The 22,519-nt window shown below is 57.7% G+C and overlaps 2 protein-coding genes across 3 annotated transcripts in view; both read right to left on the bottom strand.

Moving 5' to 3' along the window:
• The window catches only part of COL7A1 (collagen type VII alpha 1 chain), a 31,169-nt gene extending 21,498 nt beyond the window's left edge, over window positions 1-9,671 (bottom strand). The window contains exons 1-30 of the mRNA XM_060630989.3: window positions 9,439-9,671; window positions 8,754-8,934; window positions 7,949-8,114; window positions 7,776-7,869; window positions 7,523-7,684; window positions 7,123-7,286; window positions 6,916-7,045; window positions 6,702-6,818; window positions 6,427-6,573; window positions 6,225-6,341; window positions 6,001-6,150; window positions 5,790-5,918; window positions 5,066-5,209; window positions 4,852-4,977; window positions 4,606-4,749; window positions 3,889-4,008; window positions 3,586-3,729; window positions 3,152-3,277; window positions 2,906-3,052; window positions 2,598-2,720; window positions 2,154-2,300; window positions 1,774-1,908; window positions 1,542-1,688; window positions 1,324-1,460; window positions 900-1,026; window positions 669-815; window positions 409-581; window positions 273-308; window positions 162-188; window positions 25-69 (exon numbers count right to left, since the gene is read on the bottom strand). Of these exons, the coding sequence (XP_060486972.2) occupies window positions 25-69; window positions 162-188; window positions 273-308; window positions 409-581; window positions 669-815; window positions 900-1,026; window positions 1,324-1,460; window positions 1,542-1,688; window positions 1,774-1,908; window positions 2,154-2,300; window positions 2,598-2,720; window positions 2,906-3,052; window positions 3,152-3,277; window positions 3,586-3,729; window positions 3,889-4,008; window positions 4,606-4,749; window positions 4,852-4,977; window positions 5,066-5,209; window positions 5,790-5,918; window positions 6,001-6,150; window positions 6,225-6,341; window positions 6,427-6,573; window positions 6,702-6,818; window positions 6,916-7,045; window positions 7,123-7,286; window positions 7,523-7,684; window positions 7,776-7,869; window positions 7,949-8,114; window positions 8,754-8,934; window positions 9,439-9,523 (3,837 nt within the window). The 5' untranslated portion in view covers window positions 9,524-9,671. The remainder of the gene's footprint in view (window positions 1-24; window positions 70-161; window positions 189-272; window positions 309-408; window positions 582-668; window positions 816-899; window positions 1,027-1,323; window positions 1,461-1,541; window positions 1,689-1,773; window positions 1,909-2,153; window positions 2,301-2,597; window positions 2,721-2,905; window positions 3,053-3,151; window positions 3,278-3,585; window positions 3,730-3,888; window positions 4,009-4,605; window positions 4,750-4,851; window positions 4,978-5,065; window positions 5,210-5,789; window positions 5,919-6,000; window positions 6,151-6,224; window positions 6,342-6,426; window positions 6,574-6,701; window positions 6,819-6,915; window positions 7,046-7,122; window positions 7,287-7,522; window positions 7,685-7,775; window positions 7,870-7,948; window positions 8,115-8,753; window positions 8,935-9,438) is intronic.
• A 3,786-nt stretch (window positions 9,672-13,457) lies between these two features.
• Window positions 13,458-22,198, bottom strand: UQCRC1 (ubiquinol-cytochrome c reductase core protein 1). Of its 2 annotated transcripts, none has more exons than XM_060630993.2 (13): window positions 22,068-22,198; window positions 21,673-21,813; window positions 19,576-19,662; window positions 18,381-18,510; window positions 17,963-18,161; window positions 17,349-17,428; window positions 15,817-15,932; window positions 15,434-15,577; window positions 15,142-15,302; window positions 14,946-15,031; window positions 14,523-14,611; window positions 14,095-14,170; window positions 13,458-13,653 (listed from the first exon to the last, which is right to left on the bottom strand). In XM_060630993.2, the coding sequence occupies exons 1-13, from the start codon at window positions 22,134-22,136 to the stop codon at window positions 13,589-13,591; spliced, it is 1,443 nt and encodes a 480-aa protein (XP_060486976.1). In that variant the 5' UTR covers window positions 22,137-22,198; the 3' UTR covers window positions 13,458-13,588. The 2 variants fall into 2 exon arrangements, with proteins under 2 accessions (XP_060486976.1, XP_081650657.1); XM_081794531.1 differs by having other exon boundaries at window positions 21,673-21,816; window positions 22,068-22,193.
• Between the last annotated feature and the right edge of the window lie 321 nt (window positions 22,199-22,519).

Below are 22,519 nucleotides of genomic sequence, written 5' to 3' on the forward strand. Positions count from 1 at the left end.
GGACAGGCGTGGGGAGGCACTCACCGGGAGGCCGGGGGGGCCAGGAGGCCCGGCTTGTCCTTTCAGGCCCTAGGAAGGGTGATCAGTGAGCCCTGTGCCACCAACTTCCCCCAGCCACACTGACCCCCAACCATTCTCTGCCCCCAAATAGGGTCACTCACCATCTCTCCACGTTCCCCTTTCTGACCCTGGGGAAAGATACATTACATGAGGGTCAGAGTGGCTAGCCCCGGGTGTGGCCCTCGCCCATCCTCTCAACCCTGGACACTTACCTTTGGACAATGCAATGTGCAAGGCTCTGGCTCTGGCTGTGGACATAAGGTCTTTTTGAGGCTAGGCAATTGTCCCAAGAGTCTCCAGCGCCCTCTCCCCCACCAGTCACCCCTCCCCCAGAGGTCCCTTGCAAACCTGAGTGGCCAAGGCTGTCTGACACAGGGATGTTGCCAAACCACTGACTGCCCGGTCCAAGCTTGGACCGTCATCCACAGCAAAGAAAGTTTGGACAGGGTCCATGCCTGGCACCAAGCGACGCAACTGTTCCGGGTCAGCTCCAGCCTGGCCCAGTATCATCACTCTGAGCCCTAAGGAGGGGTCCAGCAGCCTGCATGACAACCCTGCTGGAGCCAGCCCGACTCCCAGGCCCCATCCCCACCAGCCCTCCTCCTCACCAGCAGCCTGGGCCTCACGGATAGGGTTGAAGATGTCACCTCTCAAGGGCTCATCTACTAGCAAAACCATTACCCCTGGTACATGCTGGCGGCGCCCGGGAGCATCTGGTGCTAATAGGTGTCTGTGAGCAGTAACCACAGCTGTGCCTGGGAGAAAGAACATGTCAGAACCCAGGGCACCCAGCTCCCAACAGGTAGGCCCCAAGAGTCCATGTACAATGCAGTCCTTACCCAGGTTGTTCCCACTTGGGTCCATGTAAGGGATGCTGCGGATCTTCTGCAGGATGATGTTAGGATCATAGGAGCTATTCAGTGGGAACAGTGGGGAGGGCCGATGACTGTAGGACAGGAGGCCAACCTGGGGTGGGGGAACACAGAGCCTGGGGAAGATGGCAAAGCAAGGATGGCAGAGCCTATCGGGGCGGGGAGGGGGGGCGGGATATAGAGCTCAGGGAATGGGACTAAACCTGAACACTAGGGGGTCAGCAGTGATGGCAGTATAGGCAGCCAACCAGCAGATGAGGAGATCTGGAGCCTGGAAAGGGCTGGGAGACAGATTGGACCAGTGGTGGAGGAGGGAAATGGTAGCTGCTGTGAAGTGTGGGATGGGGAAGGGCTGGGATAGGAAGGGGTCTGTTTGTCTCCGGGGCCAAACCTGGATTGCCTGTGGCCCAAGAGGCCCAAGCGCAGACACCAGACGCTCCAGGGCTCGCTTTACGGCCTCTGCACGATGAGCATTGTCCTGAGTGGTGTGCAGCAGGAACACCACATCCATCTGGCCATGGGGACACACTGCAGGAAAGGGGCTGAGTTACTGAAGCAGCTGGCCCATCTAGCTACCCCCTTAAGCCCCTCCCACTGTGCCCACCTTACCTGGGTTCTGTGTGACAGAGGCCTCAGGACCCCGTATACCCTCCCGGATGGGTGTCAAGGAGAAGGTATAGGAGATGCCAGGTTCTAGCCCTGTCACCTGCTGGGAGTTCGAGATCCCTGGAAGTGTCTGTGAGGCCCCAGGGATGTCTGCAAAAGATAAAACCTGTTTAAACAGGAGGTCTTCCACAGAGCCCCAACTGCCAGCCCACCCCAATCCTGGCCTCCCCTTCACCTTGGCCAGGGCGTCTGAGCGGCTGCCAGGACAGAATATAGCTGGATACTCCAGACACTGGGGTCCAGGCCAGAGTCACTGAGTCAATTGAAGTGTCCACCACACGCAGTTCAGTGCTTGGCACCCGGGGTGACTCTGAAGAAGGAATCAAAAACCAGGGATCAGAGTCTATGTCCTGAGAACCCAGAAGAGAGAGATCATCTGAAGAGGTTCTGGGGCAGGATCATCTTAGCAAAGGAAGTGTCAAGGGAGATCATGCTGGGGTCAGGAGTGGTAAGGGGCTACAGGAGGAGTCACTCACGGCCACGGGGTGCAGGAAACCAGTGCGGGTTATCAGTGGGGGAAACATCACACCAGGGAAGAGTGGACTCTGGGCTCACCAGTGCGTGCAATCACTTCTGTGGGGGGCCCTTCTCCAGCTGACCCCAAAACGCTCAGCCACACTCGGTATGGGGTTGCTGATTCCAGCCCATCCAGTTCATAGCTGCTGATATCGGGCCCCAAGACCCGGGACTGTTCCTGGCCACCTGGGGCAGGCATGGAAGTGGGGACCCAAGGCATGTGGGAAGATGCTACAGACGGGCATTAATGATCTCGCCCACCTCACTGACTGACCCTGCTAACCAGATCCACCCTCCTAACCGATCTTCCTCATTCTCGCTCACCCTGTTCTCTTTACTGACCCCGCATGACTGATCCCAGCGCACAGCACATCCCCCCACTGACACTGACAGACGTGGCCCACTCACTGACCTACCTCTCCTACCCCGCCCCCAGCCCCGCCCCCATCGGTCCCTGACCCCCTACCGAGGGAAACCTCTCACCCTCGGGTCGCCAACGCAGACGGAAGCCGTGTGCCCCCGGCACCGGCTGCCAGCGCAGACTCAGCGAGTGCTCGCCTCGCCGCACTACGCGAAGGGTCTCCAGGGCTGGCGGAGCCTCAGGCGCTACATGGAAAGCAAGGGACTCAGGGAGGCTCCGCCCCCCAACTGGCTCCTAAGCCAATCCCAACCGACCCCTTTTCCCATCCCAGGCTTCATCCTTCCTTCCCCCTTTAACCCGCAGAGCACAAACCCCGCCCCCAAACCGTGGAGGCCAATCCCAGACTCGCCCCAGCCCAAGCTCCGCCTACGCGTGGTGACGACAATGGAGACCGGTGCTCCCTCACGGTCCCCCACAAGAGCAGTCACTCGCACCGAGTAGCTGACTCCGCCTTCGAGGCCCCGTATTACGGCGGAGTCCGTGTTTCCTGGGAGCATCTGCTGTCTTGTGGGGCCACCTGGCCAGGCAAGCATGGGGCAACGGTCGGGGTGGGGGTGGTTTACCAGAGAGGGCAGTCCCAGCCAGGAAGGACAAGGGCAGGGTCAGGGAACCATACCCTCGCTTCGGCCCCAGGCCAGTCTGTAGGCTGTGGCTCCAGTGACCCCGACCCAGGTGACCCGCAGAACATCACTGGAGGCATTGAGGATCTGCAGCTTCGACACACTGCCCACGGGCGCAGGGTCTGAGGGCAAAGGCAGGGGAAGGGGTCAGGGGCCACTGGATGGCTGGCAGAGAAAGGGGTGGCAGTGCAAACATGGTCAACGCAGGAAGGTCTGAAGGTCAGTGTGAGGTTAGTATGGACCGGTCAGTGTAGGCAAACTCTGAGAGGGATGAGGCCAGTGCCCCAGAGTGGGCAGTGTGGGGCAGCCAGGAGGTCGCTGAGGGTGGACACTTAGTCAATGTGGCGAACTCACTGAGCAGTGATGGAGTGGTCAACTGGGGCGGGGTAGCCAATGAGATGTGATTTCCAGCTGGCCAGGGCCCACTCACCTGTCCTCACAACCACAGAGGCGGGTGTCCCATCCACACCGGCCACATGAGGCCACACATGCACCGTGTACTCCGTATCTGGCTCCAGCCCATCCAGCTCAGCCACTGTGGCCTCTCCAGAAACCAACTGGGATTTCTCTGGGCCTGGGAGTGAGGATGGACGCAGCTCCAGGGCTAGCTAGACTCTGCCCCCCAATGCCCCACCTGGACCTTTAATAAAACCCCCCAGCCCCTATTCCACCCAGACCTGCCCCCCATGACCCTCTAAAACTTCTGGTCCCCTCCAAAACCCCTGGTCCCCACCATGGCCTGAGTGCCAGGAGACCCTGTATCCCGTGGCACCAGGAACCCTGTTCCAGGAGATGGTGACAGATGAGCTGCTGGTCTGCGTCACATGAACAGTCCTCACTGGGCCTAGTGGGTCTGTGGGGAGAGGCAATGGGAAGTCCAATGGAGGAGGCAGTGGAGGGTCTGATGGAGGAGGTTTTGGGGAACTATCTAATAGAAGGCTGTGAGAGTCTAAAAGGAGGCAGGGATCCGATGGAGGAGGTAGTTAATGGGCCAGATGGGGGAAGAACTGGGGATCTGACAGAGGAGATAGTGGGAATCTGAGGTGGCAGGTGATAGGAATCAAAGAGAAGAGGGTCTGACAGAGAAGATAATAGGGTTCTGATGGAGGTCTGAGGAGGCAGTGAGGGGGTCTGACAAAGGGAAAAGTTTAAGCCTAAGAGGAGAGCAAGGTGGAGCAGAAAAAGCAGTGGGAGCCTGAGAGATGAGGTTGTGAAAATCTGAGGGCAAAGAGAGTGGGATCTTTGAGGAGAGGCAGAGGAATCTGAAGAAGATGGGGGCTTAAGAGGAGGCAAGGGAGGCCGAAGGAGAAAGCAGGACTCTGAGGGAGAAGGCAGTGGGAATCTGAAGAGGGAGGCTGTTCTGGAGCGAAACAAGGATCTGCGAAGGGGGGCAGGGGGGTCTGAAGGGGCACTGGAGATAGCCAGTCAAGGGGCTGGGTCAGGCCCTGACCAGTGCGAGCCACGATGACCACAGGGGGACCCTCCTCTCTCCCTCGCAGTGCTGACACAGCCACCTGGTAGGAGGTTCCAGGCCGTAGCCCCATGATATCTGTGGCAGTGGATTCTGGGGGCAATGTCTGGCTGGACTCCGGACCTAGGGTCAGAGGGGAGTGTTGGCATGGCTCTTGCCTGCCCCCTCAATCCCCCAAACCCTAGTTGTTCCTCTCCACAGCCCTCCCGCACACCCCACACTGACCACTGTCTGTCCTCCAGCTAATCCGAAATCCACTGGCTCCAGGAACAGGTCCCCAGGCCACCCTCACCCGTGTTGCATCTGATGCCACAACTCGCAGCCCTGGGATGGCAAGTGGGGGTTCCGGTTCTGGGGGTTAAAGGCAGAGGTCAGGGGTCAAGACCGGGACCAGAGTGAATCAAGGAGCTGTCCCCCCACAGCCCTCCTGTGTGCTCACCCCGGCGGACAGTGAGGGTGCTGGCACCGCCCTCACGGCTGCCCACTCGAGCAGACACCCGCACAGCGTAGCTTAGGCCAGCCCGGACATCATCCAAGTCAAAGGCTGTTTGACTCCCAGGAAGCACGAGGGTCCGCTCAACCCCTAAGAGAGAAGGCAGAGTAGGTGGGCAGGGGTCCGTGAGACACAGGGATGTGGGATGATGGCGGTCAGTGATGAATAATGACACAGGATAATGCACCAGTGATGAACGGAGATATAGGATGATAGGAGTCAGTGGACAGGGACATGGAATGTAGGATGACAGAAATCAGTGGATAGTGATATGAGTTGACAGGTCATTGATAGACAGTGATGTGGGGTAATGGGGGTCAGTACTGGATGGGGACGGGGGATGAGAGGTCAGTGTGGACAGTGGTTCCAGCTAGAGTAACAGAAGGGCAGGGATTGAGTTTGGGATTGTGGAGAAGGGCCAAAGCTGCAGGCAGGGATGCAGGGCAGGGAGTGGAGACAGATCCGGGTGAGAAGATGGGCTGAGGCAGGGCTGGGAGCAGAAAGACACCGTGACAGGCCTGGGCTCAGTTCCACCTTGGGGGATAGTCGGACAAGGAGACAGGAGCAGGCTGTAGAAACCCAGAGGTACAATGTGTTGGGGTGAAGGTGTAGTCAGACCGCAAAAGCTGGAACTTTAATGTGTGTCCGGGTGTGGCTGTGTCCACCTCACCCTGTGTGCTGCGCACAGTGATGCGGTACTCGGTGGCACCGGGGACCGGGCTCCAGGATACTCGCACCCGCTGCCCAGGAAGCTCGGTTGCCTTCAAGTCCGTCACAGGGCCCACAGGCAGCTCTGGCCCTGTTGGAGAGCACAGCATTAAAGGCTGCCCCGGGCCCCTGTACCTTCCCCTCTCACTTGGCAAGGCCCACAGAGCCCTCACCGGTGGGGACCACAGTTGCAGGCGTGGCTACCTCGCGGCCCTCCAGCAGAGTATAGAGCGTGAGGCGATACTCAGTGCCTGGTTGCAGCCCATCCAGCTGGTAGCGGGTCACATCAGAGGGCAGTACCACCTTCTGTGGCACCCCCAAGCCTGCAAGACGACAGCGTCAGGCTGGCTGAAGCCGAGCCTGACCCTGCCCGCCCGCCCCTCTCCCCTGCACTGACCACTCTCACGCCGCCATTCTAGCCGATAGCCGCGGGCCTCAGGCACCAAGTTCCAGGAAAGGAGAATGGATGTGGGCCCCAGGATGACTGGGCGCAGGGTCTGTTCAACGGAAGCATCTGCCCAGAGCACAGGGGATGTCAGTGGCCTCTGTGCCCTGCCCGCCTGCCTACCCAGCGCGAAGAAAGCACCCAGCCTTCTCACCAGTACGGGCAGTCAGGGAGGCGGCAGATCCTACGCTACGGCCGAGCAGGGTGCTCACAGTCACCTCGTAGTCTGTGCCAGGCTCCAAGTCACGCAGCAACACTGACCCCTGCCCAGGGCCCAGCTCCTGCTGCTGTGTGACACCACCTGCACGGGCGGGGGGGGGGGGGGGGGGGCAGGGCGAGCACCAAGGGATCAGCGCGCCTTGCAGACTTAGGACCCTACAACCCTGTCTGACGTGCCAAGATCCCCCTCAGCCCACACTTCTCACTCACCACTGAGGACCCGCCATGTCACACGGTAGCCAGTGGCACCTGGCACACTCCGCCAGGCCACCAGGAGGCTGTGGGCTGTGGTATTCTGGATGGTCAGCTCTGGCCCCTCCAGGGCAGCTGGGGGAAGGTCCAGCAGGGATTAGTGGAGTCAGGGGTGGGAAGGGGTTACTGGGCAATTAGATGAACGGGGTCAGAGGTTAGCAGAATTGCTCACTGGTCCGAGCTGTCCCGCTCACAGCCTCCCCGATGCTGTTGGCGTAGAGGGCTACCACGGTCACTTGGTACTCAGTCAGTGGCCGGAGACCCTGCAGCTGTGTGCTGGTCTCACCAGCTGGGATGCTCACCTGCCCAAGGCCAGAGGTCACTTTACCTTGCCCAGCCAAGTCCCCAGCCCTCCACCTACCACTCCTGACATCCTTACCTCCCGCCGCTCGCCTGGCAGTGGCTGTCCCAGCCCTGTCAGAGGAGCGTACTGGACCTTGTAGCCAGTCACAGGGCCACTGGCCGCCGTCCACCGTACTCTCAAGGATTGACTGCCTGCTTCGGACAGCACCAGGTCTCGTGGTCCAGATGTCAAGTCATCAGCTGGGAAGGGTGAGGAGTCAGGCAATCAGGCAGGAGGATCAGGGGTCAGACTTAAAGTGTAGCATTGGGGTCAAGGGTCGGGGGCACATAAGGTCAGATCAGCACCTCAAGGGCAGGATCAGAGGGCAGAACCCCCAGCTCGGTGTCAGGAGCACAGGGAATGGAAGCAGCACCTCCAGGTTTGGGGAGGGAGGTCAGAGGTCTAGGTCAGGGCACAAGTGGGGGCAGGAACTCACTGGGCAAGGTCACAGGTACACCACCAGCAGTTGTGCACACTCTCCGGGAAACAAGGGGCAGCAGTGTCCTCAAGATACTGAAGTCGTTGACGAAGAAGAAGAAATCACTGGTCGGCTGTGAGGCGACTCGCTTCAGCTCCTCGGGGTCGGCATTCTTGATGCCTGAGGTGATGCCCAATCAGAGCTCAGCTGTCCACATGCCCTCTGACTGGCCCCTGCCATAGCCCACTTGTCACCCCAGATGGGTACTCACCCACAGCAAACAGCTTGACCCCCTGCCCCTTCAGCCGCTGGGCAGCCGTATCCACCAGGTCCTGCGACTTCCCATCTGTGATGAGGATGCAGACCTGGGGCAGGTGCCGGGGGTAAATCAGTGCTGCCTCAGGCAGCTAACTTGGTGGGGGAAATGGTAGGGTGGGAGATCACCTTGGGGACACCAGGTCGGGCCAGCTGGGGCAGGAAAATGTGGTCAGCCACGTGGAGAATTGCAGCCCCCGTGCGCGTGTTGCCCCCCTTATAGCTGAGCTCACGGATGGCTCGGATCACCTCGCCACCTGAGCCTGAGCCAAGTGCATCGAGGCCAAACTCCGTCCTGCAACAGGGGAGGGAAGGTGGCAACAGGTGGCAACAGACCTCTGGCCCTGGCCTCTAAGAGGCCTCCGGGTGAGGTCTGTGAATATCAGGCCCCCTTGAGGGTCCTCTTGGTTCTGTGACTCCTGCCCTCCACCTCTGAAGCCATTAAGTTAACAAACTCCTCTGATACCCCTCTGTGCTCTGCTGGTGGCTGGAGCTCTTGGGGCTCGCTGCCTCGGGCAGCAGGATGTCTAGTTAATTAAGTAATTGTGGGAGGAAGGGTCTAGTTGTAGGGAGGTGGATGTTGGCCAGACAGGGGGGCCCTGTGTGAGGGGAGAGGCAGAGGGCTGGAACATGGAGAGTTCAGTAGGCAGGGGGCATCTGAGGCCCCTGGGCTCTCCACCTCCAGATTAGAAAAGACAGCCTCATCTTTGGCAGGACAATAGACTGGAGGTGTCTCAGGTGTGAGGACTCTACCTGGGAGATCCCTGCCTCTGTCTCCACAGGATGTCCTGGCCAGGGGCGGGGCGGAGGGGGGGCGGGGAGGGTGTCTCTGGGTTCCCGAAAACCTGGCCTAGGGGTTTCTGGGCTCTCTGCTTCTGGGGGGAAGAATCTTGGCCAGATCTCTGGGTTCCCAGCTCCAGGGGCTACCACTCACCGTGGATCGTCGCTATACTGCACAGCAGCAAAGCGCACACCTTGTGCACTGGCTGCCCCAGAGAATGGAAGCACCAGTCCCTCCAGGAAACCACGCACTTCACGGAAGTTGCCACGGCCGATAGACGAAGAGCCATCAAGTAGGAACACGATGTCAGCAGCATAAAGGCGAGTGCAGGTCACTGGGGCAGGGAGGAGCCATCATGCTTTTTTCTTGGAGCCCACCCACCCCTCCCTGCGCTATGGTCCCTCCGCACTAGGGGCTGGGGAGGATGGAGTAGGCCTCATCAGCTAAGCCAACCGGCCCAGGCCGCCTTGGGCCTGGGAGACTTGGAGGGTGGCACGGAGGGGCCCAGAGCAGACTCTCCATGGAGGACTGGTGTGTTTAGAGAAGGCAGAGCCACGGACGCAGGTGCGGATCTGGGGGCTGGGGTTGGCCTCAAGGGGCCAGGATGGAGTGACAGAGAGTAGGCGACCCAGTGCACATCTGGAGAGCCAGAGTTTGAGACCCATTAGAATAGGATGCCGTTTGGGAGAGCCAGCACGGGGTTGCAGCGGAGGGTTTGAGAAGTGGGGGGAGAGTTAGCAGAGATGCGGGGAGGGTCGTGGTGGTGGGGGGTCCCGGATGAAAGCCACAAGTGACAGGGTGCAGCGGCTTGGACGGCGTCCTTCCCGGCGGTGCCCACCTCTCTCCCTCTGCTGGGCCCGCACTCGGAGCGCCCCTGCCAGGATCCCGGCGCAGAGCGCGGCCACCAGGAGCGGCAGCCTCATCCTGGGTGGGGGAGTCGGTCAGCCAGGCCCCCGGCTCTGTCCCTCGGCCCGCGGCTGTGGCAAGTCCGAGCCCAGCGCTCCCCCACCCCTAGCCCGGGTCTTGCCTGCCGGTCTGTCTGTCCGCCGGCTCCCGCCGCCAGCCGTTGCTGCGGTCTTCGCCACGGCAGAGAAAAAGTCCCTGATCCCGGGGGGCGGAGCTGCGGGCGGGGTCCCAGGCGGCCCGCCCCCCACCCTGCGTCCCAAAGGACACCGCCCCCACCTCCCCTGCCCGACAGAGGATCTGAGTCTACTGAAGTGTAAAGCCCCCCACTTCCTGTGGCTTCCGGGACTCCCCGGGAAGGTTCTTGACAAATGCTGAGGGAAACCTCTCCAACTCTGTCTAGGGTCAGAAGTCTTGGCTGCTTTAAGGTCAGAGTGACTAGTGACATGACTGCTGGAGGCTGGAATTCAAATAGGTTCCTGGGGACAGAGGAGACAACAGGATGGTGGTGGGGGGAGGCTGCAGCTGGAGATGACTCACCCCGCACCCTATGGGGGTGCCCAGACAAGCCTTCAGGCCATGAGTCCCGCCGGCCACTCCTGTGATTCAGCCATCCCTCTGTCTGTTGGATCTCCTGTGCCCCACCCCAAACCCCCTGACAGCCAGAACAGCCCCCAGGGAATGAGGTGCTCTGGGCTCATCCCAGGGAAACCAAGGCACCACTGGTCTGCATCTGAAAAATGCCCACCCACCTTGGGAGGGGGAAGCCAGGAGGAGAGATTCTGTGTCATGCATATGCATACGTGTCTACCCCAGTACCCCACACCCCCTACCATGCCCTAAACAAGTCCTAGGCAGATGCCATCCAGCTGTGCCTGTAGGGACCGGGATTGTCCATATGTGCAGGGTGGGACCACCCACAGTGACAGCTCAGCTCTCAGGAATCCACCCCTTCCTGCCTACACCCCCACTGGTGGCCCTGTCCTGCTCTAAGTCCCCCTAACTACATGTCCTCATTCTGGCCTGCCAGAGTCTCCTCCTTCACTCTGTTCTTCCCAAAGACCTTCTTCCACCCATTAACCCCACCAGGCCCAGAGGCCACTGTGGGCCCTCGCTCCTTTCCTCACTGCCCTCAGGGGCCACCTGTGGCTGCCACCTTTATAACTCCCCTTGCCCCACAGCTCTCCCCTTAACCAGCCTGACTTCCCACCCATCTCCCTCAACTGGCTTCTGTGGCTGTAGACAGTCCCCTTGAACGCATCTCCAGGTCACAAATACTACCCAGAGGAGGTGAATCTTTGTACATGCGTGTCTTATAGGGGAGTGACACCAAGGCAGAGATAGTCCCAAGAACAGCAGGCCCCGTTTTTTGTTTGTTTTCCTGCCAGTCCTAGAGAATTCTGAGAAGCCCACAAAGTATGTCTATACTCATCACTGCCACCGGGCCCCTTCTGACTGCCTGGCCCCAGCCCTCTCCTGGGAATCAACAGAATGAGTGGGGAGAGATGGGGACAGCACTTCATTTTCCCTGGGCTCCTTCACGGCCTGGGTTCTCTGGTATGGCCAGAGCTGGAGGCAATGAAGACCATCATGCTGTCCGTTTCCCTACTGCCCATAAGACTGAAGCTACAGAATGACCCCTTTTATCACTGAACCCTCCCCCTCATAGGATACAGTGCTGTGACCCATGGGGCCCAGAACCTTTTTCCAAGGTCATGGTCTCCTCAGCTATGTCCCAGGACCCACACCCCTTGAAGCTATCCAGTAGGTGAGTGCAGCAGAGAACCAGACACAATCTCCCTACAGTCCCCAAGACCCTTAGCTCCTCTTGTACAGCAGAGGACACATACAGTATGGTCACACACACGGTCTAGCCTTTAGGGAGACTGGACACCCGGCTGAGAAGGTATCAGGACCATGATGTGCCCCTGAAAGGAAGGGCTGCCTGCTGCATGAGGATCTTTCAAACGGTGCTGAGAGAGGCTGTTAGGGAGGTTTGAGCACAGGTGGGGATGGGTGTGAAACGAGCTCCCAGGAGGCCCATGAGCAAATGTGACCCTCTGAGACCGCTGGCTCCAACCTCCCAGCAGGCACACACACTAGGCCACAGCTCCTGAGCTCAGCTCCTTCCATCTGGGTAGTGGGGCCCCAGAGTTCTGTCCTTCTTCTCACATCCCCCAGACATTTGCTTCTCTGGCTTCAGTCACTACCTCTGCCAGGTGGCACCACATCTCTAACAGGGGCTTTATTTCAGGATTCCAGCCCCACACATCCCACTGTCCTGGACACCTCCAAATTTCTCATCAGAACTGTGACCAAAGCTAGGCAGGTTATCATCTTCCAGGGTACCCCTCCTCTGGGGTACCCCGGCCCCTTTGGGGCTGCTGTCCTGCTTGTCCCCTGAAGCTCACTCCAGCTCTTCCTACAGCTGTGACCACTGCTCTACCACACTGCAGCTCACTAGTGTGCCACAGAAATCCAGCCTGAGAGTCCTTGTGCTAAGTCTCAGGCTGCCCAAGTCACTTCTCTTCCCAGTAACCTCCAATGCACCTCCTCCAACATGCCTCCAGAGTAAAGAGCAAATTCCCTGGCTTGGTGTGCAAGACCCATTAGGACCAGATCACTTCCAGGCGCTTGGGCTCTCTTGTGTGTCCAGCACACCTGGAGCCTTTGAAGACCATGCCTGGGCTTAGAAATCAAGCCCCACATTCCAGGAGCTCAAACTTTAGACCAATATTAAGCATTTGCTGTTTCCCAGACCGGGTGTGTTGCATCTGTAAGCACCCAGGGTGGGTCTGTCAGAGTTCTGTGCTGTCCAGCAGGTTCTCTTGAGCCAATCGCACAAAGTAGGAGGATGACCTGAATCCTGGATCCAGCTCTGGGCTCTAGAAGGCGCTTGAAAGTTATTTCCTAATTGACAACTGGTGGCAACAAAGAGATGTGGGGCGGGGGGGGGGGGGGGGGGGGGGGGGCGGAGGGAAAGCACTGGGGCAGGGCAAGAGTGATTCAAGAGTTGTTTTGGCCACTACAGGACTGGGAGGCTGGGTGACTTCTGAAGAGCCCACTTCTCAACAACCCTTGTCCCAGGACCCTGCTCCCAACTGATTGCCAGCAGCACTTCTCGTAGGAGAATCCAGCCTCTCATTTCCACTTCCCTCCTGGGCTCCCAGGGAACTTGACTGCAGAAGGGCTGGGGACACAGGAAGAAGGGCCTACCTGCCCACCTGCTTTGTGGGACCAGGGCCTGAAGGTGGTGGGTGGGGGGACTAGATAGCTGAGAGCTCCACCAGGTCCTGGCTGCCTCAGGGAGATGGGAAGGGGATCATCAGGCCAGCAGCTCAGGACTTGCCTGGGACAGATCTAGTCAAGGGAGGGGGGCTCAGGCCCCACTGAGCTCAGGGCTATTCTCGGAGCCTGAGTCAGCGGCAAATCGAGGCAAAGGATTCTTGCCCTGCCTGTCCAGGCAACAGTTAGAAATCAAATAGGAACACTATGCCCCAGGCTATATCCTCCTCCCAGAATCCAGAGTAAACCTATGAAGGAGGCTTCCTCAGGGACAGTCCTTAGCCCTTCCTGGTCCATCCAGGGAACCAGGGACTGCCAGAAGGCAATTGCGCAAGGCCCACATCAAAGCGCTTCCCTCCTGAGCCACCAGAGTTCCCAAGCTGGGACCTCTACCAGGGCAAAAGCATGGGTTCCCACACCCTACTCTTGGGACAGACTAGTCAGGAGCATACCCCATGTGGCTAAGTGGAAACATCTGGCTTCAACTCCTGCAGGCATCAAAGACTTCCGGCTTCTGTGCTGTGGCCCCCACGCTTGCCTCTGGCTGAGGACACATCAGCATGTGGGAAGATGGAAGGATCTGGGGGATACACAACTGGAGGGAAGTCCATGCTCCCCCATCCACTGCCCAGTGGACTCCATGGCAATGTGAAGAGAAGAACAACGCAGTTCTCAACACAGGCTTTTATTGGAGGTAAGGTAATCCGCACACAGGTCTGAAGAGCTGAGGTGGTATGTTAGGGGGCGGGAGGTAGACCATGAACCCCGGCCCCGCCCTCTTGCCAGCACAGCCTTCCAGCCTAGAAACGCAGCCAGAACATGCCGCTACGGATCCGGTTGTAGTCTGGGAGCTGCTCAATGGGGCCTGTGGGGATAGGGTGGGGCGTCAGGGTGGGGTGCCTGGCCTGCACAGGGACACCTGGCCCTGCGCCGCACCCGATCCAGGGCTGCCCGGAGCAGCACAAGACAGGCTCTGAGTGGAAAAAAGGAAAAGCACATTCCCCCAGGGGTGCTGAGCCTGTCCCTTCATGCTCCCTGGCTCTTGGAGCCCCACCCCATACATGGAGGTGTCCGTTACCTGGCGGGTGTGGGGTATTGATGGAGGCACCTTGGCAGGGAGTCAGGGAGCTGCTGGGACAGGTTTTCTGAGCAAGAACTCCCTGGCAGCCAGGCTATTGGGCAGAGCCTCTCAGGGGCCTCAGTTTGCTGCTGCCAGGCTAGGCTGGGGGGTGGGGGAGCAGAGGCAGAAGGGGAGCCTAAGAGGAGACCTGAGAAGGATAAAAAACAGGCCCCCTAGGCCACTCACCAAATCCAGCCACTGCTGGACACTGATCATAGAAGTACTTGGAGCAGACCTCACGTACCACACTGGCATCCACTTCCTGCAGGGTGAGACAGAGCACGCCAACTGACAGGCAGGCTCCTGGGACCACCTCAGACAGTCAACACTACCCAGCCGACCAAGATCTTCCATATGAACCATGGCACAGCCCCCTTACCCAAAGGGGAAAGGCGGCAGGGCCCTCCTCCTGTAGACCGCCACAGGCCCCACCCATCTCCTCAGCCATCAGTGCCTCTGCCCTGCCCTCCACTTATGCCACCCCTGCTGGTGACGCGGCCTAGGACATCAGGGAAGCCTACGGGAGCAATCTGCACCGTCAGGCCTCAACTCCCCGCCCTTTGGGGAGCCTGCCAGGTCTAGACTCCAGAACATCTCCCAGGGGCCCTCGTTACCGCAATCCGGCTTTCCCACTCAGCCAGGGGAATGCGGCGGCCATAGGTCAGGAGACTACGTCCGATGTCCTCACACACAGGAGTGGTGCCTGCAAGGTCAGGGGAGGCTTCCAGGTCCACCCGGTCCAGTCCCGGACCACAGGCACACAGTGAAGCTCTGGCTCCAGGCTGACACTGGGACTGTGCTCAGACTCCAGATCCCAACCTTCACTTCTACAACCATCTGCTACCGTAGCGATGGGCTGTTGTTGACCTGGCTCACCCACACCTGTATCTGACATGCCAAGCCCCTGGGGGTGGGAGTGGGGTATGGCATGGCCTTCAAAGTTTGCCTTTCCCATCTTGGTTGGGAATGGTGGCTACACTGGGGCTGTCCCTGCCAGGATGCGCTCCACCCCCTCCCCACAGGGCTGCTGCACTCACCGTCCAGATGAGACACCAGGGCATTTCGGAGGATGTTTTTGCCCCGGAGCACCTCACTCTCTGTGGCACTGGTGCACAGGCGCATCCTAAAAGGGCAGGGGATGGGATGGTCATCCCAAGAGACCGTGCTGTCTCCTAGCCCCTCACTGTCCTCAAAGGCCCCTAATGCACCCAGCAGTACTAGGCTGCCACTCACCACTGGCCTTGCAGGAAGAACATCATGTCATCGATTTTCATGCGATCGCAGACAAAGTGTGCACCCAGCAACCCAGTGTCTGCGTAGCAGATATTGAAGGTCTGGAAACTCTGGCACAGCTTGTTGGCCACGGCGACTGCAGCCAGTGGGCTGGACAGGTGCTACCGGGACAAGGACCATCAGCACCCACCCTCCTGCCTGTGGTCTACACCCTGAACCCCAGTACAGGAGCCCACGGCCTGACACCCTCTGTTCCTTGAGGACGAAGTCCCGTGCCCGCCCTGGCACTCACCGTGCCACCACCGTAAGTGCAGTCATAGTGGCCAATGATGGCATTGGCTACTTGGAGGGCCACGTTGTCCGGGTTGGCCCAGCCAGGCCCCTCTACCGCAATAGCCACATGGGCCAACGGCAGAGCATCGTCGCGGTGGCGGATCTGAAACGGTACATGGCGAGACTGAGGGACGGCCACAATGTCCGGACGACGAGAAAAGGTACAGGGTGTGGGTGAAGCATGCCCATGCGCGCGTGAACGTGTGTGCTTGTGAGGCAGCAGCCACAGGACCCGTTCACAATTCCTGAGGCACCTTTGGAGTCATGAAGATAACCTTGTACGCAAGCATCCTTCCAGAGGCCCCAGCTGAGAACACTACCCCTGCCCACAAGGCCACCTACCTCGCTGCCAGTGAAGCGGCATGGAGCGAGAGTGGGCACAGCGTCCTCTGTGTATGTCTCAGAGACGCCGCTGAAGTGCTTCTGGGCGAGATCTACCAGCTGCCGGTGCTCCACCCCTGCCGAGACAGAGAGCATGGTTACCAGTCAGGGGACTCACGCACAGGGGGAGGACCCCACGTCCCATCTTGCTGGGAGACGGCAGAAGGAAAACAGGACATCAGGACAGGGTGAGGGAAGAGAATCCGCCAGACGGACTCCGCCTCACGGGCAGGGCAAGCACCTCAGGGTCGAACAGCATCCGTCCCCTCAACCACAGGGAAGCAGCTGCATGCTGCGCCTGAAGGTGGGTCCTCATGTGATGCGTTCTCACCCACATCAAGGACGAGATGGGGGCTCCCTGGGCACAAGGCCACCTGTCCTGCTTTGCCCCTCTGGCCCTTCCTCAAGCCGATGGGGGCTGCTGCCCTGTGGGCGGTGGCAAATGAGAGGACACAAAGAGGTGCTACTGCAGGGCCGTGACCAGCTCCAGGTACGTTTATAAACAACATTGTAATTTCAGGCCCTCAGGACCCCTGCAGACTTCACATCCTCGCCTTGACAAGAGGAGGCCTCTGCTGCTCTAGCATCTCGACCAGTAGGTGCCCGGACCCCACTGGACTCAACACAATCTCACATGTCACTAGCTTACACTGCTCTTGGTTCCCAGGTTCCCAGGCCCTGAAGCCACCAATCATGCTCTTTTCATCAGTCCTTTTCACCCATCCAGCTGCCAAGACCACAAGCTAGAGAAACATCCTTAATCCCACCCTCCCCACCACGGCCAGACCTCCTGCAGATTTCCATCGATAGAACCATCCTGAGTCCATCCATCTCCCTCCCTTGCTCCTGCTGCCTCCCACCAGAAACATGCCACAGCCCCTCCTTGGCTGGCCTGCCTCTGCTTTGGCCCTCCATGTGGCAGCCAAGCGTCAGGCCATGACACCGCCCTGCCCCTCTGCTCGGGCTCCCCACTCCTCACCTGAATGACCCCCCTATTCTTTAGACCTCAGTTCCAACAATAATGTGTTCCAAGAGCACCCCCTAACCTCCAACTCTGGGTCCTCCATTTCAGTCCCCCTGCCACTGGGTGCCTCCCCTTGAAAGCACTTCCCGGTTTGTCACTGAATGTGTGTTGTCACACCCCAGTGTCTGGCCTGCCCACCAGCAAAGCTACAAGGAACAAACCTGGGGCTAGTATCTCCCACCAGCCTGCAAACTGGATCTCCTAACAAAGGTGGGGCTGAGAAAGGCCTGTACTAATGAGGGGGAGCAGCATCCCTATGTGGCAGGTCCCAGTGGTGGTGGTAGGGCAGAATGCCCTCCCACCTCAGAGAGCATGGGAGAGAGATCACTCTCCACAAGAACAAGACAGGAACAGGGTGCCCAGGAGTGGAAGATCCCTTGTGGTCAGAACCAAGAGACCTGGGCTCCAGTAAGCAAGGCTGGTGCCCATGCACCCATTACCACAGGGCTTCAGGGAGCCCATCACTCACCTCCGGCTGCTGCGAGCACCATGCGAGGGGCCTTGTAATGCCTGCTGACATACTCCGTCAGGTCTGCACGAGATAGCTTCCTGCAAGACATATGGCCAATGGCTTAATGCCTCTCCCAAACCACAGCAGTCTGGGTCTCACAAAACAGTGCTGAGGAGACAGACAAGGGAAGACATGGCTTCTCCGGGGAGCAAGCCCTAGCACAGCCCTCAATCCCCTTTCTCATCTCTGTCGCCCAGTCCTCTGGGGCCCCGCTTCACGTCTGCCTTTAGGTCAGGCTCAGTCCTTCCTCTCTGAGGGGGTGAGCTGATGCTGTGAGGTTCTCAAGGGGCGGTATCAGTGCTTATCCCACCCGGGAACAAGGAGCCACACAGATTCCCAACGCTCTCTCCCTCAGGATTTCAGGACACGCACAGAATCATACCCTACAAAGAAGCCCGCAATGTGAGTGAAGACCGTACAGGTATTTAAAAAGCCCTGCAAGGACCACAGGGCACAGAGAAAACATTTCCAGTTGTGCAAATTAAGAACGTATAATAGCAAAGGGCAACTAAAACCAAACTCGTGTGGACGGGGCTTGAACACATTCCAGCACAGGCCCAGCCAACCCTCACCTGACATTCCCGCTGGGCCCCTCCACAGCCTGGGCTAGAGGTGTGCCCTGGAATGCTGTGGCGTGCAGGTAGTCAAAGACCACGTCCCGCATACATGCATCATTCTCCTGCAGCTCCTGTAGGATCACATCACGCTCCTTCTCAATCTGGGAGTCTTCTAGGGCACAGTTCTGCACAATGTCGGCCAGGAGCTCCACAGCTGGACGTGAGAAGGGCAGGTTTGGGAACCAAAGTGCAGGTGGGGCCACTGCAGGCCGGTAACAGCACAAAACCCCCAGGCCTGGCATGCCTGCCTGCCCTGCGGCAAGGATCTGCTGTCATGGTAACCCCACTCTTCAGCCAGGCCAAGTTCCTGGGGGCCTGTCCTCTGTACCCCTGAAGTCCTATCCCCGTCCCTGCCCCATCCTCCAGACGTTACCTTTTGGCAGGTCCTTGGATAGCGCCTTGATGTAGTATGCTGTGTGCTCCCGGGTGCTGTAGGCATTGAGATGCGCCCCCATGCTCTCCACCTCCTTCTCCAAGGCGTTGCCAGGCCGATTTTTTGTTCCCTGGAACCAGATATCAACACGACCATCAGGAGCCACATGGGAACTGAGGACCCCTATCTTCAAAGGCTAAAGTCCCAGCAGGACCAGTGGTCTACAGGCACCTTCCTCATCAAAGACTATGGGGATGTACAGTCTACAGTCTGTCCTCACCAAGTGCCGAGCAGGCCACAGTATCATGGGCTAACAGAATGGAGACAGCCAGGGGCCAGGAGAGAAGGGCACGGTCAGTGCAAGTGCTGCCTGAAATCCAGATCCCCATAGCAGCCTGATCTTACCAATCACCTTACTGACAGTCATAGCCAGATTATGTCACATCAATGTTTAGATGACACTGTCATTACCCACTCTACCCCCATGCCATTCATATGACTGTGTATGTGCTAGTGGACACCTCTGTGGGACTCGACCCCAGTCCCCTATGTATGTGTGGGTGTTGCTGTCCACGGGCACACACACACGCATGTTGAGATCTACATACACATCTGTGATGCTGCTGCTGGCTAAGCTACCTACCCGGTCCTGCTCCACACCCCTACCGATCCATATCTCCTTCTCCATTTTTTCATTCATTCAAAAAACTCAGACTCCATACCAACATGGGCTGGCTTAGGGGCTGAGGGTGGTGACTGTCCCCACCTTCAAGAAAGCTCAGTATTTACTTCTACAAACAAGAGATGTCCGGATATTCTGCCAGAGCAGAACATTTCACAAGAACACAACTTGCCTGTGTCTGTGAATTTGTTAAAATGCCCGTTATCTATCTACGTGTTCGATTCCACACCAGCGTGCGCACATAACAAAGGCCTGGCCTCTCTGTGAGGAGTGGGGTTCCCGCAGCTCCCCGGGTTTTTTTCTGGCTCTAGGAGCCTTGTGCAGGGGCTGACCAGGTAAGTGCTCACTCAGGAGAGGCCAAGCCCTCATGGTTCCTCCCAGAAAGGCCAGCCAGAGATCGCCCCCCTAGCTGAAGCCCATAATTGAAGAGGTTGGCTTTGCTGACCTGCATCCTCAGGAGGGACAACAGGCAGATGTAAGCCCAGGGGTGATGCAGGACTTCAGGAGCCTCACCTTGAAAGCCAGATGCTCCAGAAAGTAACCTGCCCCGTTGTTCTTCTCAGTCTCGTAACGGCTGCCAACATCAATCCATACCCCGACCTGGACGAGAAGCCACCAACAAAGGTAACACACAAACCACCCCAGACTCCACTCACACCCTACTCTGGGTGACTCAGCAGAAGCCCCAGGATGGGGCTCATGGTCCCAGAGTGGGGGAGAGCTGTCTCAGTAGGCCCCCTGTGCTTGGAGATACAGCTATGCCCGGGGCACAGGCACTGGCTGAAAAAGGACCTACTCCAAGGAAGTTTCTAACTGTGCACATTCACTCGGCTCCATTACCAATATGAACTTTTTATATTCTGTCTTGCTTTTCAGTTGATTTTTTAATTTTTTCTAGGCAAGCAACACATCATTTGCAAACAACAATTTATTTTCTCTTTTCTAAAAATTATACCCTACCTTTGTTCTGGTGATTCTTTCATTTCCCCATTAAGGAAGGAGGCTGTTGGTTTAGACGCTGAATGTTTTATCCTATTAAGCAAGTAGACTTCGCTCACAATTATTAAAAAAAGTTTTAATCAGACCTGGATACCTAACATTGCACAGTGTCTCCTTGGCACCCAATGAGAGAATCCCATAATTAAGAAAAAAAATTTTTTTGTTAATGCTTATTTATTTTTGAGAGAAAGACAGACAGGGTGTGAGCGGGGGAGGAGCTGAGAGAGGGAGACACAGAATCCAAAGCAGGCTCCAGGCTCTGCGCTGTGAGCACAGAGTCTGACACGGGGCTCAAATTCGCGAACCTCAAGATCATCACCTGAGCAGAAGTTGGACGCTTAACCGACTGAGCCACCCAGGGGCCCCTCGCATGATTTTCTTAATAGTCTCCTGGTGTGCTATGAAACACACGCCACACCATGCACCTCACATAGGTCACATAGTTCTAGTCTTTTAATTTTCCTTCACAGTTGATTTAAAAATTTCACATTTACTTTCCTAAGAGATGCTGATACACATATGTTGTAAATTCTTACACTGACATCTATTTCATAACTAACATCTTAGGAAGTAGAGTTCGCCTAACAACCTGTTATCTTTGGATTATAACTGACAGCGATCTTTCTCTGGCATTTGGAGCACAGTGGTGCCCCTTACAATCTAGAGCGTCTCAGAGTCCATGAAATACAGCATTCTCTCCCAAACTTTTTTTTTTTTTTTAAGTTTATTTACTTATTTTGAGAGAAGGAGAGAGTGTGAACAGAGGAGGGACAGAGAGAGAGAATCCCAAACAGATTCTGCGTGGTCAGTGCAGGGCCCAATGGCAGGACTTGAATGTCCAAACCTTGAGATCCTGACCTGAGCCAAAAACCAAGAGTCAGACACTTAACCAACTGAGCCATCCAGGTGCCCCATCTCCCAAACTGTCTTAACAGATCAGTTCATAGCAGTGTCATATAAGGAAGCTGCCCATGATCTTTTACTGTATTTAGTAACAACTTATAACAAAAGACATTATCTGTTCCTGAAAAACCAGAAGAATTTACCAATAAAACCACTTAACCCTGGAGTGTGGGGTCCAGAGAAGAGGATTACATCTTGAGAATCTTCTCACCTATTCATATACTGTATCTAGCCAAGATTTCTCTCCTTAAGTCAATTTTGAAAATTTGTATTTTTTGGAAAGTCATCCATTTCTTTGGAATCTTCAAATGCATTCCTTTCGCAAGTGCGTGAGTGGTCTAGCCAGGAGATCATGACTTTGGGCCATGAGTTTAGCAGTCACCTTAGGTCTCTGAAACCCATTTTCCTCACTGTAAAATGAAAACAGGATCACTTCTCTCGTATGCGCTGCTTAAGGAAAGGAAAACGCTGGAAAGGAACTTGGCCTCCTGCTTGGCAGGCATCATCTGCTAAATGAGTGTTATAGTAAGGAATGGCCCAAGAAGGCAAGCCTAGCTGGGGTCGGTATTAAGGTAGCAGAATCAATCCAGCGGCGGAGAGAAGTCTGACCCAAACCACAGAAGTCTCGAGCCCAAGGTCACACCCTGTCCTGAGAAAAGACGCCAGGAGCAGTATGGAGGCGACCTCCCAAGAGGGGGCCCCGCTCACCGTGCAGGTAGGCTGGGAGGACTGCTCGGAGGCCACTCTCAGCCCGTTGTCCAGCAAGCTGACCTGTGTCTCTGGCACGCTCTGGAGAGCTTGAGCGAAGGTGGCGATGGTCCTCAAGGCAGGCGACCTCAGCAGGGCCGGCTGCGGGAAAGGGACAACCGAGACTTAGGGCTGGGTTGCGGGATCGCTCCTCGGCTCTCAGGCCAGCAGTGGGAACCCCGTCCCCGGACCTCCGGTCAGCCGCGAGACTCCTATCCCCGCTCAGCGCCGTGACCTTCCCATGGCCCTGACCCCGGAACCTCCCCAATCTCGACCCGTCGCCGCTAACAGTCCACTCCCCGTTCGGGTTCCGAAGCCCCGCGCTCCGCGGCCTTGTGCTCTCGCTGTCACCTCACCGAGCGGTGGGTGCGAAGCAGCACTCGAGTCCCGGCGCTAGCCGCCCGGCAAACTGCGGAAGCCGCCATCTTCGAGCTCCAGTCAGCGCCAGGTCGCGCCACGCTTGCGTAGAGTGGACGCAGCGGCGTCCGAGGCGCAGGCGCACTACCGCAAATATGGCGCTCGGCCGCCTCCTAGCGGAGACCATGGCTATTCTCATGCGGCTAGTCGGTGGCTCTGTCCGGGTGTCCACCGGTACCTGCACACGTCAACCCACCTGGCCTGCGCGGGTCCGTTCGCAGTCCAGTTCCTCTTCCCCTTTCACCCGTGGGAGGCAGGATGCGCGATATTTCTCACGAACCGCGGGCGTCCCGAATCCACTGTGTACTCGGAGTTGCAGCGCTGTGTAGGGCCGCAGCCGCCGCGTGTCTGAGAATGGGAGCCCCCGCCCTGGGTAAAGCACCACCGAGGG

The sequence above is a fragment of the Panthera onca genome, chromosome A2 (genome assembly GCF_046562875.1).
Source record: "Panthera onca isolate mPanOnc1 chromosome A2, mPanOnc1 haplotype 2, whole genome shotgun sequence".
Taxonomy (NCBI): domain Eukaryota; kingdom Metazoa; phylum Chordata; class Mammalia; order Carnivora; family Felidae; genus Panthera; species Panthera onca.

Excerpts from the sequence above, each read along its gene's own strand:
- UQCRC1 (XM_081794531.1), bottom strand. The coding sequence starts at position 22,136 with ATGGCGGCTTCCGCAGTTTGCCGGGCGGCTAGCGCCGGGACTCGAGTG. Across the intron at positions 15,578-15,816 it reads GCCGCTTCACTGGCAGCGAG|ATCCGCCACCGCGACGATGC; the intron begins GTAGGTGGCCTT and ends GTACCGTTTCAG. Across the intron at positions 15,032-15,141 it reads TTCTTCCTGCAAGGCCAGTG|GATGCGCCTGTGCACCAGTG; the intron begins GTGAGTGGCAGC and ends CTGCCCTTTTAG.